This window comes from Lipotes vexillifer, unplaced genomic scaffold, assembly GCF_000442215.2.
Source record: "Lipotes vexillifer unplaced genomic scaffold, Lipotes_vexillifer_v1.1 scaffold511, whole genome shotgun sequence".
NCBI classification, from domain to species: domain Eukaryota; kingdom Metazoa; phylum Chordata; class Mammalia; order Artiodactyla; family Lipotidae; genus Lipotes; species Lipotes vexillifer.
The window spans coordinates 836,931-856,468 of NW_006784934.1; the positions used below are offsets into that span (position 1 = coordinate 836,931).

General features: G+C 42.3%; 1 protein-coding gene across 1 annotated transcript in view; it reads right to left on the reverse strand.

Annotated features, from left to right (window-relative positions):
- The window catches only part of HMGCS2 (3-hydroxy-3-methylglutaryl-CoA synthase 2), a 29,727-nt gene extending 10,660 nt beyond the window's left edge, over positions 1-19,067 (reverse strand). Inside the window, 4 exon segments of the mRNA XM_007457128.1 lie at positions 1,463-1,512; positions 1,515-1,923; positions 4,859-5,004; positions 18,981-19,067. Of these exon segments, the coding sequence (XP_007457190.1) occupies positions 1,463-1,512; positions 1,515-1,923; positions 4,859-5,004; positions 18,981-19,067 (692 nt within the window).
- Between the last annotated feature and the right edge of the window lie 471 nt (positions 19,068-19,538).

The following is a 19,538-nucleotide window of genomic DNA, read 5'->3' on the forward strand; positions in this document are numbered from 1 at the left end:
TGCTGTCTCTTGGTCCAGAACTTCTTGGTGAGTCCCAGAAACCACCTTCTCCCATCTGAGGGTCCCCAGGTGGATGGTTGGCCAGGTCAGAAGCAGAGATCACATCTACGCTGGCCTTGTCTGGTTTTGGCAGTTGCCATTAGACTCAAGCTTAAATATGCTTTTTGTTTTAGTATAGATTAACAATTTACATCCTAATAGCTTGTTTAAATTTTTCCCCCACAAGACATCACATTAAAGAAGGATGCATTTGCAGCCCTCTCCTGTGGAATACCCAACCATTCAGCAGAATCTACTCATTTGAAATGACATGTTTGAAGCTGATAATGCCCCCAAATATATGCTCTGATTTTGGGTTAAAGGCTGGTGTGTGTGCCTTGCCCTTCACTTCTACTCTAACTAAATGCTGGGTTGGACGTATTGGTGGTGACGGTAGTAGGGGCTGCTGGAGAGGTAATAATACAAATGCCAAGCAGGAGAAGCACTGCAAGTACAGGTTTGATGATGTAGAGACTAGAACATGCCAAATCAATGGAATCATTGATGGCAAGGCTACGCAGGGCAGTTGAAAAAAACACTGAATGGGTGTATGGAATTGTACTGCCTTGTTGCATGAACGGAGACAAACCATTAAACTCTTCTTGGCCTCTTTTTAAGGTGAAAAATATTGGATTAGATAGTCTCTAGGGTCACTGCCAACATCAAGACTTCATAATTAATTTTATAATTAATGTTTATTATGGTTTCTAAAGTTTAAATTCTAGTTCCCAACTTAGTAAATGTAGGGCCTTGTCTGCCCAGGTACTGTTTTTTCACATCTCCATTGATATCTTGTTTAATGCCTGTAAGGCAGGTAGGCAAACAAAAACTCTGAGTCTCACAGAGGTTAAGGGACTTGTCATCAATTATTGACAGACCCAGGTTTCTAACTCTCCTAGGAGCCAGGCAAGGGAGAGAAAGTAGAAATACTCTGTGTCATAGTCTATCCTGTGATTCTTTGGGTCTATTTTTATCAGGGTGTTTTTCCCTAACACCTAAACTTGTTTAAATCTTTTAACATCACCAATCTCTTTCCCGCTCAGAGACTTGGGAGAAACCTTAGAGAAGCCAGAAGAATGAAATGGGAAATATACCAAATTTGATTTGGTGTCTTGCTTCTGCCATGCACTGCGTGTAAGATATTAGATTCTCCATTTCCCCCCCCGTAAATCAGGTATGACACCCACTTCCTAGGCTGTTGTGAGGACCAAATGAATGACTCTGTGAACATGCTCCCTGATTAACTGTATAAAGCTATACAAGCCTGAGTGCTTATTATCATTGTGGTTGTTGGATGATCGCAGCAGCTGTATGAAGAAGGTATCCTTCCCTCCCTGAATGAAACCACACAAGGAAAAGAGAAGCAAAACTGAGGATTTGGCCTCCAACCCAGCTCCCTTCTTACATAAGCCTCTGGCAGCACGTACCATCCCAGGAGCTGGACTCCACCCAGTCGGCAACACTGAATAGAGAGAGGCAGTGTCACCGTAGCAGGCACTGGTGGTATCTATGCCCTCAATGTCGGTGTTGCCTGAATCCTGGAAGAGCTCCTTGAGCACTGTTTTGACAGCCTTGGACTTGTCGATGATGGTCTCAGTGCCCACCTCCAGCCGGCCCACAGATTCCTATGGGAGCTGTGTGCGCTCCATCAACTGCTGCACCACCGTCAGGCACAGGGAGTTGATGCCCTCCTGGACTGAGCAGAAGCCCATCTGGGTTTGGCCCATGCCCACTGTGTACTTCCCTGCCTTCACATTGTAAAACTTCTCCATGTCTGTTTGGTCCACATATTGGGCTGGGAAATAGACCTCCAGGGCAAGGATGCCCACATCCTTTGGCCAAGCATCTCTTTTGGCCAAGGGGACAGCAGGGACTGTAGAAAACCTGTAGTAGAGAAAACAATCAAAATTCCACTAATGGGCTCTAGCTAGTTTCCTCAAAAGACAGTACGGCAATTATTTCCTTCATTTTTTAAAGAATATATTTTAAAGATATCAGATGAATACAAATTTAGAATTGTATTTTCCTGTTGAATTTACCCTTTTATCCTTAGCAAATGTCCCTCCGGCATTTTTATAGCTAAATACATGTGGAACAAGCAACGTCTGTGGGAATACAGAAGACAGAGAGGGCAACTCCAAACTGGAGCAGAGAAAAAGTGGAGAAAGATTCAGTAAAGAGGGAAGAAAACTGTTTCTTTCCTGGACCCACCACCTCTCTTCAACCCTGACTCCTAATCCCTCTGGAGAAGATCTGGAGTTTCTCCTTCTAGCTACAAGTAAAGAACTCACCAAGCCCACCTTCTCTTTGTTCCACATAAAAAGTACCTGAAAGCTGGTTACTTTAGAGGTATTCTTAATTTTCCAGATGGTGAAAGCAAGGCACACATTGGTGAAGCGATGTGCTCAGGGTAACTTCTCAGTTTCTCATCTGTTAGAAATATTCTGTCTTTTCACTCATGAGTGCCACCAAATTCCTTTGACTTGCATCTGGCTACAGGATTCCTGATCGTGGAAAAGTGACAGGGTGGCTCTGCAGGCTTATGAATTTAGCTCTATGCCACAGGAATTGTAGCCCAGATGGAATGTATCCATCAGTCATCCTCAGGACTCTGGGCTTCTTGTAACCCCAGTTTTCCCATCACAGAGGTCACTTTAAAGGACTGCTGTGAGGCAAAAGTGGATCATGTGATCACAGGATAGTGAGGCAAAGTGTTAAATGTTTATTCATATTTGACAAAAGAGAATTGAGGTTTAGTTCTCTGCCCTATTTATTTGGTGACACTCAGATAATTAGAGTTTATACTCTCAAATGTTTGTGGAAGAGCTTCACAGTACCTAGAGCTAATGGCTACCCAGAGCTCAGTCCTGTGCTTGGCTGGGTTTTCTCTCATTCTCATTCTCCCTCTGTCTTCGCTAAGCTCACACTCCATCCCTCTCTTCCCACTTAGAAATCTCAAGTCACAAGGAAAGTTTCCAAGAATTAGTCACTTTGTAACTTTTGTAAATGTCTTGGTAGGGGGTTATTACTTGCAAATGGATTCCAGAGCCTTGAAGAAAAGTTAACATGTAGAGGTTTCCAGAAACATCAGACCACTGGAGTTAAGAGTATCCATCTAATCTTGTACTTTCTCTAAAAAATAATCACTTTATTTAATTTAAAACTGGTTTTGTTTGGGTGTTGCTTGGTTCAAGAACATGCATCAAACTTTTATTTCTTTACTCCATCTCGCCTCCTTCTCTTGTGCTTCAAAATTAGCTATTAGGGCTTCCCTGGTGGTGCAGTGGTTAAGAATCCACCTGCCATTGCAAGGGACACGGGTTCAAGCCCTGGCCCAGGAAGATCCCACATGCCGTGGAGCAACTAAGCCTGTGTGCCACAACTACTGAGCCTGCGTGCCACAACTACTGAAGCCCACGCACCTAGAGCCCATGCTCCACAACAAGAGAAGCCACAACAATGAGAAACCCACGCACTGCAACAAAGAGTAGCCCCTGCTCACCACAACTAGAGAGAGCCCGCACGCAGCAACGAAGACCCAACACAGCCAAAAAACAAACAACAACAACAAAAAGCAAAATTAGCTATTATATGCCAGGCACTGTGCTATGGAGGGCTGTGGGGGTGAAGGGGACGGGCGAAGAAAGGCGGAGGTCAAGGCTCTTGGGGGGCCTCCTCCACCAGTAGGAGGAATGAGATAAGCACATACATACTATATAACCCAACCAAGAGTCAGAATATGATAAAGGCCACAAGAGGGATATGGGCAAAACCCCACGGGAATTCAAAGGGAGCAGAGATTTCCTGTGTGTGGGAGAATCAGGACTGGCCTCATGGGAGAGGCTGAGGTCAACCTTGATGGATAAGTGGAGCTTCTGCTGATGAAGAATTGGAGGGTGGCTGCAGGGGCAGTGCCACAGCAGGGGGTGATGGAACAGGTAAGGGCACCTGGAGCAGAGAGTGAAGGGGAGGAGGACAACAAATGAGAAAAGCAAGTGGGGACCATGAAGTGGAGGGCAAAGGTCTTCCTTATTTTCAAGGCGGTTGAAGCACATGGGGTGGGAGCCGTCTTTACGGTGGATTTAGAGTGAATGCAGGTTGGATTAGAGGGGATAGACATACAGAGAAAAGGAGAGCCATAAAGAGGACTCTTAATACCCATTCAGGCCATGGAAAATGGGATTAGCTGTGAGTACACCAAAAGGGAAATGTGAATGATAATTCCAAGTGTTTGAACCAAGGACATCAGAAGGAGGGGGCAGGTTAGGGGGACTGAGGTTTATCTCTTGGAGGACAGCCAACAGGTTGCTTATTGAGACAAGCAAATCCACTTCAATGCCTTCCTCACAAATGGAAAAACATGTTAAATCTCGAGCTGGGACATTAGGCCTGTACTCAGGGGGTGGGGAAGAGTGTTGATGGGGGTGGGGAAGAGTGTTGATGATGGTGGGGAGTCATGAAGAAAATAAGAAGGCTAAAGGCATCTCCTCCCACCTGATACATCCACGCACCCAGGTTCCCTGGGCACCAGGCAAGGGAAGACACTGGGCGAAAGGTGTTTTTCTAAATATTCTTGGAATGCAGTGTAGAAATGGGAACTAAGAAAGGGCTAGTCCTAAAGTACACTGGATGGTTTAGGGGTCCCCGGGTGCTAGCGGTAGCTGTATTACCATCAATGCTGGGAGACTGCGATCCCTTGGGCTGGACTTGGGGAGTGTTTGCAAAAAAAAAAAGGAGTGCGTGTGTGCTTCTGTGCACAAGCACATGGTATGCACACACACACACACACACATGCACACACAGACACTCTTATCTTTACATCTCATGGCCCTCTTTCATGAAATCAGAGAGCAGAGAAACACGCTTCTTATCCTCAGTCCATTTTGAATCTGGCTGCAGTGACTTGAAGCAGCTGGTTTTACTGACACTGCAGGTGACACAGAATCCTGAAGGTCTCAGCAGGGGCTGGGGGGAAAGGTGCTAACGGTGGTGGAGAAAATACCATGGGCCCTGGTACCGTTATTTCCACTGCTTCGTGCTGCTGGGGGTGTAAAATGTGTCTTGCTGACATCGGCAGGTGCCAGAGGTTTGGGATCCTGGAATTCTGTAAACAGACCTGGGCTGTCTCTTTAGAGATGAGGTGACTAAGACCTTGAGAGGTTAACTTGCTTCTCTAAGGCTGTGCCCAAGCCTTGCCAACTTTTGACTGGGATTCTAGTGACTTCTGCCTCTGGAAACCCTGCCCTTGCATATCGAGGCTCTGTGGCTTCTAAAACTGGGCACAACTTCTCACTTAGAACATGGGCAAATCAAAGAGAAACATCATCTCTCCAACATGTACATACCTGCGCTGCTCCTGGGCATGTATGGGAAAGGATGGCACTGATCTCTCATTTCTTGGGCTCTTGTGGCAGCCTTGTTTATGTTCAGCCACCTCAGGAGGCTATGGTGTTCCTCATAACACATGCTAAGGTAATCCAACCTGGTCTTGGACCCTTGTCTGAGTTACTCTCACTTGGTTGTCGAGAAAGCTCTCTGTCGAGTTAGCTGTTATTAATGTATTGCGATAATAAGGAAAATCTTTCAAAACTAAAGGGAATGAATCTTTTCATAGTAGCCCTTTAAGTAGTTGGGAGTGGTACGGGCATACAGGCAAAGGGCTGGGCATTAGAGAGGATAAAGAGCCTGCTCCATTTCTTCTGATTTTATTGCCACTCTTGTGTTTGTATAGCGCTATACAATTTCCAAGTGCAATGCAATAAGTGCTACAATAAAAGTACAGGAGCCCTAAAGAGGTGATCGTCATTTGAAGCTCAAGTTCTCCTGAAGAGGAAAGGTCTGCTTTACTGATGAGGCTAAGTGATATGTGGACAGGTGATCCAGCTTTCCCAAAGATCTACAGCTGGTAAATGGCAGGTTGGGCACTCAACCATGTCTTTCGACTCCAGATTCTTCTCTTTCCACTTTGGTCTTCTACTTCACAGTAAAATGTTCCTGCCCTCTGATCTTCCAATGAATCTCTCCCTCCATCCTTCTCTCATGGCACCGATCTCCCTCTATCTTTTACAAGAGTCATGCATTCACTCATTAGTTCATTCAATTAACCCCTCAGTCCACTATGACTGCGCAGGGCACAGAGAAGAGTCAGAGTGGTTCCTGATTTAGGGGAAACAGAGGCAACTTCATTTTCCTGAAGATGGAGAACTTCCAGCTGCCCCCAGAAGTCCAAGTCTCCTAGGTCTTCCATCATCTTTAGATTCTTGCCTCCATACATCTTGGCGCTTACTGCTCTAACCCAATCTCCCGCCTTGCTCTGTCACCCCATGCCCTTCCACTGAGCCATTGGCAAAGCTCTGTCATCAACTGAAAATTCCTTATTTCCAATCCTTTCTCTGAAAATGCCCTTTGCTTCTTTCTCTGTCTCAGACTGCAGCTCTCACATGGTGGTTGCGCTCTTTGCTTTCCATAATATGTGACCCCTGGCCAAAGGAACCCAATGTACTGCAGTGCTTGGAATAAGGCATATGTCCTCTTTGCTCTTCGCTGATATCTCCAGAGTATTTTTCTTCTCCCTCCTCTCAAAAGCCCCATTCTCTGCAAGCACATGCCATCAGTCTGGACCCCCCAGTGCCTTTCATTCTTGCAGTCAACATTCAGTCTTGCTCCACTACCCTTGTTCATAAACATGGAAGCACAGGGATCACTGCCTTCCTTTCCACCCTCAATCCTCAGCATTCTTGGAGATGTGAATCTCCACATAGGTAATTCATCCACGCTGCCCTCTCACGTAAGTTCCCACTTCCATAATATTTGTCCTCCACTTGACCTCAGCCTCCCATTCCACACTCATACTCTTTTTTTTTTTTTTTAAGTATAGTTGATTTACAATGTTGTGTGAGTTTCAGGTGTACAGCAAAGTGATTCAGTTATATATATATATAATTTTTCAGTTTCTTTTCCCTTATAGGTTATTACAAAATATTGAGTATAGTTCCTGTGCTATACAGTAGGTCCTTGCTGGTTATATATTTTAAATATAGTAGTGTGTATGTATTAGTCCCAAACTCCTAATTTATCCCCCCCCTTCCCCTTCAGTAACCATAAATTGGTTTTCTACGTCTGTGGGTCTATTTCTGTTTTGTATATAAGTTCATTTGTATTATTATTATTTTTAGATTCCACATATAAGCAATATCATACGATATTTGTCTTTCGCTATTCTGGCTTAGTCACTTAGTATGATAATCTCTAGTATGAGTTTCCATTCTCATACTCTTGACCTTCTCGCTACAGCATCTATACAACCTCCAAAGTTTGTTTCATGCAGCACAACTCTAATAACCTCTATCTTCCCTGCTTACTTTGTGTGTGTGTGTGTGTGTGTGTGTGTGTGTGTGTGTGTGTGTGGTTTTAATGTCTTTATTGGAATATAATTGCTTTACATTGTTGTGTTAGTTGCTGCTGTATAACAAAGTGAATCAGCTATACGTATACATATATCCCCATATCCCCTCCCTCTTGCGTCTCCCTCCCACTCTCCCTATCCCAGGCCTCTAGGTGGTCACAAAGCACCGAGCTGATCTCCCTGTGCTATGCGGCTGCTTCACATTAGCTATCTATAATACATTAGGTAATGGATATATGTCAATACCACTCTCTCACTTTGTCTCAGCTTACCCTTCCCCCTTCCAGTGTCCTCAAGTCCATTCTCTACGTCTGCATCTTTTCTTTTTCTTCTTTTTTTTTTTGCGGTACGCGGGCCTCTCACTGCTGTGGCCTCTCCCGTTGTGGAGCACAGGCTCCGGACGCACAGGCTCAGCAGCCATGGCTCACGGGCCCAGCCACTCCGCGGCATGTGGGATCTTCCCGGACCGGGGCACAAACCCATGTCCCCTGCATCGGCAGGCAGACTCTCAACCACTGCGCCACCAGGGAAGCCCTAAACCCACTCTTGGTCTACCCTATGCCTGTATCTGAGCAGCTAAACAAGGCTGAAGGAAAGCACAGTATGGTATTAACTGGCTAGCTTTACATTTACAACCACATATCTCAAATGGACCCTCAGCATAGTCTGGCAATTCTACTACATTTTCCTAGTTCATTTGCTCTCCCACTCCCAAATGACTAGTCACACTTCCTCTTCTGTCTTCAGCCCATCTCCTCTACTCATTCTCAACTAGTTACTTCAATTCCTCTTTCACTGAGAAAATAGAAACCATCAGAAGAGAAGTACTCCATCTTTTATTAGCAAATTCAGCAAATTGCCTGCCTTTATACCCCATACTCTACTTTCCTATAGTTCCTATCTAGAGGAACAATCCCTGCTCTGATGTCACCACTTGTGCACTGATTGTACTGCCTCTGCTCTGTGTGAGGACTGTGGTCCTGCAATTTTCTCTTCTCTTCTTCCTGACTTTTCCCCTTTCTACTAGGTTGCTCTTATCAGTGTTCAATCCCATCTTTTAACATGCCCTTTTGCCACATCCTTCTTTATCCATTCATCTGTCAATGGACACTTAGGTTTCTTCCATGTCCTGGCTATTGTAAATAGAGCTGCAATGAACATTGTGGTACATGACTCATTTTGAATTATGGTTTTCTCTGTGTTATTTGTAGTGAGATGGATGGACCTAGAGTCTGTCATACAGAGTGAAGTAAGTCAGAAAGAGAAAAACAAATACCATATGCTAACACATATATATGGAATCTAATAAAATAAAATAAAATAAAATGGTCATGAAGAACCTAGGGTCAAGACAGGAATAAAGATACAGGCCTACTAGAGAATGGACCTGAGGACGTGGGGAGAGGGCAGGGTAAGCTGGGTAGTGTATATATGGACATATATACAATACCAAATGTAAAATAGATAGCTAGTAGGAAGCAGCCGCATAGCACAAGGAGATCAGCTTGTTGCTTTGTGACCAGCTAGAAGGGTGGGACAGGGAGGGTGGGAGGGAGGGAGGTGCAAGAGTGAAGAGATATGGAGATATATGTATATGTATAACTGATTCACTTTGTTATAAAGCAGAAGCTAACACACCATTGTAAAGCAATTATACTCCAATAAAAATGTTTAAAAAAATGCCCTTTTGACCCTATATGTCCTACCAAGTGTGCCATCACCTCTCTGCTCCCCTCTATACTGAAAGCCATTAAAGTATTGTCTGTTCTCAGTGTCTCACATCTTTTCTTCTCACTCTGTCTTTAATTGCCCCATTTTGGCTTTTGTCTCCTGCATTCCGTTGAAATTCCTTTTGTCAAGGTCATCAGTAACCTCCTTTTTGCCAAACCCAACGTTTTGTTCTGAACCTTCAGCTTACTCGACCTCTCAGGAGCACATGGCTCATATTCTCACTCCCTCTTTCTTGAAACACATTTTTCATTTGGCTTACAGAACCTGACAACCGCAGGATTTTCCTCCAGATCACTGGCCACTCCTCACAACTGCTCCTCCTCCCTCTGACCTCTAAAATTTGGAGCTCCAGGTCATCCCAAACACTCAATTCACTGAGAAAATAGATAGAACTGAATAGGAACATTAGGCTCTTAGACCAAAACACGCAATAGTCACACAGAATTATGGATACGTAATAGATGATTTTGATAAAATTGAAGGCCAAAACCAGTCAATCCGGTAAAAACTTTATTTAGTCTATATAACAGATTAAGCACTGTGCTAAGCATTGGGAAAACATGGGATGGGTCAGCTTCGTTTCTTTCTCTCTTTTAAGTTGGTATGTACTAAGAAACTACTGTGTGCCAGGTACTGTGCTAAGCACTTTTTGCGCATCATCTCATTTAATTCTCATAACTGAGATGGGTACTATTATTACACCCATTTTACAGATGAGGAAACTGAGGTTTAGAAAAATTGTAAAATCATCTGTGGTTTGAGAACTTGCAAGTGGCTTAAATGGGCTTTGAATCTAGGCTGTCTGGATCTATGCATGATCTGCACCAATCTTCAACCATTTTTGACCTGAAAAAATGCCAATGCCATGTGGTTAAATTTAATATTAAGTTGTTTCTTTGGAATAAGGGAAACTTGTAGGTTGAGGAAGTACCAGGAATATGTTATTTAAAGTATAAATTGGGGGAAATAATAGCATAACAACATCAGGTGATAGTTTTTCATAGTGGACAGAATTTAGTTGACTTAGTCAAGTAATTATAGTCAAGCACAATAAAGTAATTGGTTTTTCTATGAATTGTCCAAAGTGTTGAAGGAAATATAGTAAAGAAGACACCCCTCAAACACTTACATAAACTCACATTTTGATACTTTCTAAATGAGGACAGACATTTTTATTCTTGCTTTGAGATTTTGGGGTCCTTCAACTCCTGGACTGCAGCTCTTTAGCTGAACTGTTGATGAAAGATAGAGTGCTGATTAATCAAAAATGTGTCAGGATGTATACGTATAGCTGATTCACTTTGTTATAAAGCAGAAACTAACACACCATTGTGAAGCAATTATACTCCAATAAAGATGTTTAAAAAATGCGTCAGGTGCTAGATAAACATTAGGAATCAGAAAAATTGATTACTATGGATTAAAATGTTTAGACATCTAGGGTGAATCTTGCAAAAACAGTGTTTGTTTTTTAAGCAATTCTGCCAAGGAAGCTGATTCAGGAGAGCAAAATTATAATAAACAATGTTCCCAGGCATCTAGATTTACCATTTTTAGCTACATCTGCCTCTTCTACCTCAGAGACTCACAGTCCTCATTTCAACAGATGCCCTGAAGATGCACTTAGCCAAGGTTTCTATGACTGATAAGCTGAAGTAGATCCCCACTCATGCAGATTTACACTTTAGATCTCAACGTAAAGGAAAGGAGTTTTCAGATTTCTAGGCATCGGAAAGTGCGTAGGAAACTTATTTCTACAGAACGTGTAGACCTAGGGACAAGTCTTTATGCTTGGGGAGATGAACCCTGTTTATTTAATAATAATACGAATTCAATACAAGCATATCTGCTACTTCATCAGTTTTGAAATGCTTTCATACGCAATCTGTACTCACAACAGTTCTAAGTTGATTTGGACATTGAAGCTTCCAGAGGTGAAGTGACCTGGCTTGTGGGTGTGTGACTAGTTCATGGCAATGGCTGGGAGTAGATATCTCTGCTATATCTCCAAATCGAGGACTCTCATCACATCTACGTGTGGATTCTGCTATGGGAGGGGAGGAGTCAGAGCTACTTATGATGTTGTTACTGGTTAACCAATCTCTCCTTTGCCAGGTCTTGCCTTTTATGATTACCTGGGCTAACATGCAGACCTTTGATTCTAAAGCTTCCAGGGTTTTGTGAGGGAGGACTACTGAGGCCTACAGGAAGTGTGCATAGATTCCTATCTAATTAGCTGGGAGGCCCTGAGAAAAGCAGGGGAAAGGGCCTGGAGTCTGATGAGATTTCTCAGAAGAAAAACATTGAGCACTGGTGTTCGTTGTTTTGTTTGAGTTACATCATTCCAGGAGTTACCTTGCATTTGTTATATCATCTAGGGAGCAAACCCAGCAAGATAATGTCCAGTCTCAAGAGGGAAAGTTTCAATATTTGCACAGGGAAGACAGTGTAATGATGGTGGAGTTGCCTGTGAGTTTCAAAGAGAAAACCCCGGCATCATCTGATCACCTGTCATTGCTTCTCTAGCATTAATTGTCCAGCCTTCTTCTCAGACATTTAAACTGTTTGGAAAAACAAAAAAAAACAACTAAGTTCCCACAGTCATTTTAGGTCAATAACGAATAATATGTCACAAAATAACCAATTTGCTTAAGTAATCTCCTCTTCTTTTTCTGAGCTCTCAGAATTTTGTTGTTAGATAATTATCATGTATTTGTCTTATTATCATAATTTATATTTGCATAGCATTTTAACAAGTCCAATTTTTTTTCTGCTTGGCAACATGGCAAACTGTCATAGTTTGTTGAATTCCTCTCCTTAAATCAAAAAACACTAGAAAAATGACTAAAGCATAAATTTGAAGAACAATTCAGAAAAAAAAAAAGCCATGAGAAATCCCTGAGGAGTCTGAAGGATGCCCTGGACCAAGGGATGTGGGATAGAGGCAGGGATGAGGTTGGATGAGGGCTGAAGCCTGCAAGGGAAGGATGGTTGCAGGGGATAGTGGGAGGAGGAACACTGCAAAAGCCCTACCCTGGTGCGCTGTTCACGAAAAGAGTTGCAGATTGACCAATCATACACTGACAATTACTCTAACAAACCTCCATTCTCAAACCCCAAACTGGTGGGCCCAGCAATATTTTCTCCAGGTGCTGTTGTTTTCCCAGCAGTTTAATTGTGCAGTCTTGGTCAGGAGAGTCTCCTGGTGAAGTGGCAGCAAACAGGATGGTCATCAGTGGTTCTGCAATGTCTGGGGCTTATCCCCACCACTCATTTGAAATGTGCCTTGAGGAACACAGACTGGGGCCAGATCTTCAGTGCTTCCACAACACACAGCACTAGAGAGTATCCATTACCCCCAGGGGACATGAACTCATACGCCAAAATAAGGATACATTGAGGTCTATAAAAGGAAGACAGCGCACTGAACAGAATTTTTGAAACAGATCAAGAATTTAAAATAATCACCCTATGTGTCCTTAAGAAGGGAAAGGAATATTTTGTACTATAGGGCACTAATAAGAATCACAACAAAGAATTACATATATAACTAATTCTATATAATGCTGGAATAAAGACTATGTAGATGAGAAATATTACAGGATGGGAACATAGCTTAAAAAAATTAGTGAGTAGGAATATTCAATTGGGGAACTCTCAAGAAAGGCCAACAAGAAAGAACAAAATGAGAAAATATTGTTTTAAAAATCTAAGAGATTGGAAAAGTATCAATATTTGAATAATGGGAATCTCCCCAAAGGAGAAACATTGGAAGAAATAATAAAGATACATTTTCCATTGTTAAAGAAAGATGACACATCTCAGTCTGGAATAAAACTTATCAGGGAACAAGCAAGAGAGTTAAGGAGAAAGTGGATCTAGAGCACATATAGAAAAAGAGGAAATTCTAAAAATTTCTAGTAAGAAAGATCACCTGAAAAGGAACAAAAGTCAAGTGGCATTGCACTTCTCAATAACAACACTGGACTCACTAAGACAATGAAGTAATATTTTTAAAGAATTAAGGAGATGGACTTCCCTGGTGGCACAGTGGTTAAGAATCCACCTGCCAATGCAGGGGACACGGGTTCGATCCCTGGTCTGGGAAGATCCCACATGCCGTGGTGCAACTAAGCCCGTGCACCACAACTACTACATGAAAGTTGAAAGTGAATGGTTAGAATAAAGTATACCATACAAATATGAATCAAGAGAAAGCTGAGGTAGCAATATTAATATCTGACAAATTGGGAGAGGATAGATTATTTAATGGTTAATGTACTTTGTGGAGAAAAATAAAACTGAACTCTTCAGAGAGTTGGAGGTAATTTGGGTGTCCATCACTGCAGGCAGAATGGGTAAAATGTGGTTGGAAGTACAACCCAGAGTGCTATGAAATGATTAGAAACAGCACGTTAAACACACAAATAGCAACGTGGATGTGTCTTAAAGGTAATGTTAATGTAATGTAAAGTAACATTTACGCAAGTTTACTCACAAAACAAAAATACCTATTTTATAAAAACAGATACAAATAGAAGTGGTTGCCAAGGTGGGGTGGGGAGGGAGCTGAGAGTGGGAGAATAAATACTGGTAAAACCACAAATTCCATATCCATGGCTACATGATCTTATAGTACAGAGGTATTAACATAGACTTTGGAATCAGGCAGATCTGGATTTGAATCTTAACTTTTCCGTATCCTACTCGAATAACCTGAAACAGTCGTTCAAAATTTCTTAGAATCAGTTTCCTATTAGTTTCTTCAGTTGCTAGGGGTGAAGAATAACAGTTCCTGCATTATTGGGTTGTGGTGATGGTTAAATGGGATAATGCATGTAAGGTGCTGAACACAGTAAGAGTTTAATAAATGAATATTATTATTACCCTTATGTGTTGGGAAAGGATGAGAAAATGAGCCACTATCTACAGGCTGAAAAGGATCTGTAGATATCACTGGGCCTTATCTGAAGCTTCCTCTCACTGCCCACTACCACATTTCTTCCTACGAAAGAACCTGTGCATCTTATTTGATGCATGCTAGCTAGACCTGGGAAAATCAAGGGAAATTCTGTTGTGTGAATGTTGTTAACCTTTCAAGAGATGAGAGCAAGAATCATTGGAAGGAACTTGGCACAGAAGTTTAAAGAAGGAACTTGGCAGCCTGCAACTTTGCTGGGTCTAAAAATCTAGGAAATCAAACTACAGTCACTATACCTGCAGGTCATTTTTTATTGTAACTTGATGAGATAAAGGATTTTCTCTGTATAACAATTGGGTTAGTCTGGCTTTTGGCTGACCTGTAAGCCCAGGATGAGAGGGCAGAATACATTTGCTCTTGTGCCCATTGGAAACTTCTCCCCCTTCATTTTGAAATCAGTTCATGTTTGTTTATGAGGATATAGGATCTAGACAAAAAGTCAAGTACTAAAGCCATTCAACAGAGTAAACAGGCACAGAAAAATGAAATGCTTTGCTCAAGTGATGGTGCCAAGGACTTAGGACACCTTCTCTGGTGAAAACTCTGATGCCTGAAAATTGTTGTTAAATATCTGGTATTCTTAGTCAAAACATCTGGACAGCAAATGTGACTTTTTTTCCCACAAAGGAAGTTTCCTTGATTGTTCTCTTCTTAATATGAAGACAAAACTCATTTCTGAAAAATTCTGGTAAGCAAACAGAAAACATACTATGATTCCATCACAAGCATGGTTAACACCTTCATGTGTATCCTTATGCTTGGTTTCTGGACAGATATGTTAAAGGTGAGAAAAATATAGCATCAATAGAGAAAACTCTAAGCACCTCCAACTGGTAGTGGGTGAGCGAATTCACTTCAAATATCTCCCCATCCCCATACTGGTTTTCTTTGATTCTAATTTAAAAGTCACTTTCCCCCTTCACTTTCTATTTATACACTATTATGTTGTATGGTGTACTCCCCAAAGAAATGTTCTTCTCATATCTTTCTTCCCATACCTCTCATCTGAGAAGATATTTCCTGACCTTGAGTCCTGGAATCTTCTTTTCTGGAGAGGCAGTTCCAGAAAAGTAGCTGTCCATGAGGAGAGTAAAGATTTCAAAGTTAGTTTTTGTTGTTTGTTTGTTTTCATTTTTTTTGGCTGCGTTGGATCTTCATTGCCGCGCGCAGACTTTCTCTAGTGGCAGCGAGCAGGGGTTACTCTTCATTGTGGTGTGTGGGCTTCTCATTGCCGTGGCTTCTCTTGTTGTGGAGCATGGACTCTACAGTGTATGGGCTTCAGTGATTGTGGCACGTGGGCTCAGTAGTTGTGGCTCACGGGCTCTAGAGAGCAGGCTTCAGTAGTTGTGGCACACGGGCTTAGTTACTCCATGGCAAGTGGGATCTTCCCGGACCAGGGATGGAACCCGTGTCCCTGCACTGGCAGATGGATTCTTAACCACTGTGCCACCAGGGGAGTCCCTGTTTTGTTTTATTGTGTTACTTTAGTATCTGATGAGTTAAACGGTGACCAGGAAGCTGGTGGAAATTCAGAGTCTGTGTGAAGCAGGTAAAAGGTCATCAAGCTCAAAGGGGGAAGCTTGGCTTGGTAGCCAAGAAGGATCTTCTGTGAAAGCTTTTGCTGAGACTGATCAACAGCCCTCCAGCTCTTGCCCCCAAGGAGGCCTTTGGGGGTTTCATGGGAGGCCAGTGACAGATCTGGGTCCAATTCACTGTTTCACAAAAGAGTTTTCAGTGATTTGAGCCCAGACAATTTCAAAGCTAGAACGAATCTTGGAAGTCATCCAACTTGTAGATTCTGAGAATATAGTGGTGGCATTGTCTTTGAATTTCTGAATCCTCACATAAAAACAGGTAGAGGAAAACCAAAATCTCATACACATTTGCAATAAAACTAAGTGATAGCGAATCCCTGTGACCCCCAAAATACTAGTGGATGAGGATAAACCAACAGTCATAAAACCTGCTGTGGCATCTGTGAAGGAGAAAGCAGTGGGCAGCAGTGGTGTGTCTGAGGACCTGGAGAGCCAGAGAACCTCTAAACAGCCAATGAGAAACTGCCAGAGAGCAGACAGACTAATTCAGGGGCATTAGCTCAAAATGGGAGTAGTTTTGTCCACCCCGGTGCCAGTGAGTACAAGCTCCAATTCCCAACTCCCCAGTAAGATCTCAAGAGCCAGAGCAGCATAGCCAGTGGTGTGCTGGTAATTGTTTAACAGTCCAGTTTGTGGTGCTTGCTGATTTCCATGGTATAAATACTCCTGCCATGGCCAACTGCAAGCTACTAACATGAGTACAAAATTAGGAAGAGAAACGCACAGTTGATTCTTACAAAGTGGGAGCCGGATGTGAACTCTGGTAAGAACCAGAGCTCTTTTCCAGGATTGTAGGGACACTGAATAGAAACTGCTGGGAGTGGAATCAAAACTGAATAGGACAAGAACAACAGCTACAAAGGAAAGAGAAGGTCGAGGTAAACATGGGGGAGTGGAACTGAGCCAGGAAATCTCAGACAGCTAGCTGCCATATTTCTGAACACCGCACAAAAACAAAAGAGAGAGCTCAGTAAAGTTAGAAAATCTACCCCGAACCACACTACCTTTTAAAAGCTCAGGAAACTAATGTCACATAAAAATGAGCAACAAAAACGTATCGAGGTAAAATCTAATGCAAAGTTATTATAAGAAGTCATTTAACTCTGTGGTTCCCAAACCTGCTGGACATGAGAATCACTGGGGGGGAAATAAAACAGAAACAAAATCAGAAAACATTCTTCCTGAGCCATTTGTTCTGGATAGGAGGCCATACTACTGGCTACATACAATAAGTTAAACTGGCCTAACCAGTGGTGTTGACAATGCAGTGGTCCCTTGAGATCCTCAAGAGACTGATTCCAGGAACCCCATGAATACCAAAATCTGCAGATGCTTGAGTCCCTTACATAAAATGGCATAGTGTTTGTATATAACTTATGCAATCCTCTTATATACTTTAAATCATCTCTAGATTATTGTAATACCCAATAAAATGTAAATGCTATGTCAATAGCTATAAATACAATGTAAACACTATGTATAAATTTGCCAGAGCCTGGGAAATTCAAGTTTTGCTTTTTGGAACTTTCTGGATTTTTTTTTTTTCTGAATATTTTTGGTCCAAGCTTGGTTGAATTTGTGGGTGTGGAGCCTGTGGATATAGAGGACAATTGGTAGTTGTCTCCAACAGCCTCCTTCCACTGAGCCGACAACTACCTACGCCCTCGTACCCTTCTCCCAGTTGCCCAGAGATTTTCATCTGGAGGGGTGTCATGTGCAAAACTGCCTCATTCTAACCCAAAACTATCCATTTTATATTCTAACCCTTCATGAAGGAATGATAAATGAGAGCTGATAAATCTATGACAACTAATGTTTCAGTAATTAATTTTAGCTTACTAGAGATTCCCTCCCCAATACTTTCATACAACAGCTGCAGTATTGCATCTATTTTCACTGTAGACCCTCAAGGAATCACTAACGTGAAAATTTCCAAAATAATTTAGGTAGGTATATGGGAGAGAGATTTTAGGTCAGAAGAGCTTCAACAGTTCAGATTCTTTGGTGGCAAACAAAAGAACCCTAAGCACACTAGAAAGAAGGAATATTTATAGCCTTGAGAAGGAGAGGAACTGGGGACCCTCTGGGAATCACAGAAGCATGAATTCACAAACCTTCTGTTAGGGTGTTACATTAGGTAACTCAATTCCAAACACATTTCAATTCTCAAGATTCAAATTCCAGAGAAAGAAACTTTAAATTGTTTTTCTTGGGTCACATATCCATTCCCTTGATACATAAGTGGAGTATTATAATCAGTAGCTCCAAACTATATGGAATTTCTCAAGAAGGAAAGAAAGAAGAAAAAATACAACAGATTTCCACTAGAGACCTCTCTCTAGATCTGCCTGGTTCTAGTCAGCCTGACTAGGTGACTTGAATGTACTTTCGTTGAATGAATTCTAAATGAGTAATTCAAGATATCAAAAAAAAAAAAAAAAAAGAAGTCAACCTGATGTGGCTGGTTCTCATGTGGCTTCTGTTCTACCCCACACTGTCCCTGACACTGGACCTGGCAGTTCTTTGCATTCACTTTAAAGAATCCTCTTATATCACACATCATTGATTAAAGATTTTGTGCTGAGATAGAGATGAAGGTTGCCTTGTACACCACAAAACCATGAACTAAATCATTTCAAGAAACTACCCAAGTGCCCATCATCAGTAGAATGGACACATAAAACGTGGCATATTTGCAGAATGCACTACTACACAGCATGAGAATGAGTGATATACAACTATGCATGACATGAACGGCCTCACATACACAATGCTGAGTGAAAGAAGCCAGACAAAAATGAGTACAGATTGTACAATTCTATTTAAACTATGAAAGAGGCAAAGCTGATTATATTGTTCAAGGTCAGGCTGGCGGTTACCTTTTTGGGGAGGGGTCATGACTGGAACGGAGTGTGGTGCTCCAAGGACAAAGAACAAGATAAACTCAAAGGGACAACATTGCTGGAACAAAGAGTTACAGGACTCCTGTCACTCTGTCACATTGCGACCATTGCAATGTCCCAGAGCCCTCCTAAGCAGCACGCCCCGTTGTTCTCCAGCTCAGCATACTGAAAGTATACATACTCTTTTCAGTCAGCAGATGACTCGCAGGTTCCCTGGCTTTAAAAACAGACCAGAAACGCTTGCTGAGGGTCGACTCTCCCTATCAAGAAGTTGGCCTGCTGCTCTGGCAGCGACCCTTCCCTCTAATAAATTCTGTCTTCTTTACATTCCGCCTTGTGTCTGGAAATTCTTTTCCAACCCTCATTCGGACCCCGAAGCAGAGTGCAAGGGCAGCTTCTAGGGTGCTGGTCATGCTTTGTTTCTTGGTCTGGGTGTTGGTTTCATAGGTGTGTTCTGTTTGTGAAAAGTCATTGAGGTGTGCACTTTTGATAAGCAGACTTTTTTGTGTATATTATATACTTCAAAAAAAAGTTAAAGAAATCTTATTAGACATTCCTGTTCTTCCCAAAGGCCCTCCTTGCCTGCCTGGCCAACCAGGGGTCCTCTCTGTCTCCCGTCTCAGCTGTGTCCCTGCTGTACCCCTCATGCTCAGGGATCTTTTCAGCTTCTGCTCCAAACAAGTTCCTTTCCCTGTTTGGCATGGCTCCCTGGAAGGGATAGTTTTTGCTCTATCTGCTTCCCTCTCAGAGAATGGTCCTGCCTGAATTTCTGGCCTTCAATAGTTCTTCCAGAAGTTCTTGTAAGTAGTGAGTAAAATGTTCTCATTCTATTGTATTTTCACCTGAGAAAATATTTGCAAATGAGACAGGCTGGGACCTGGGAC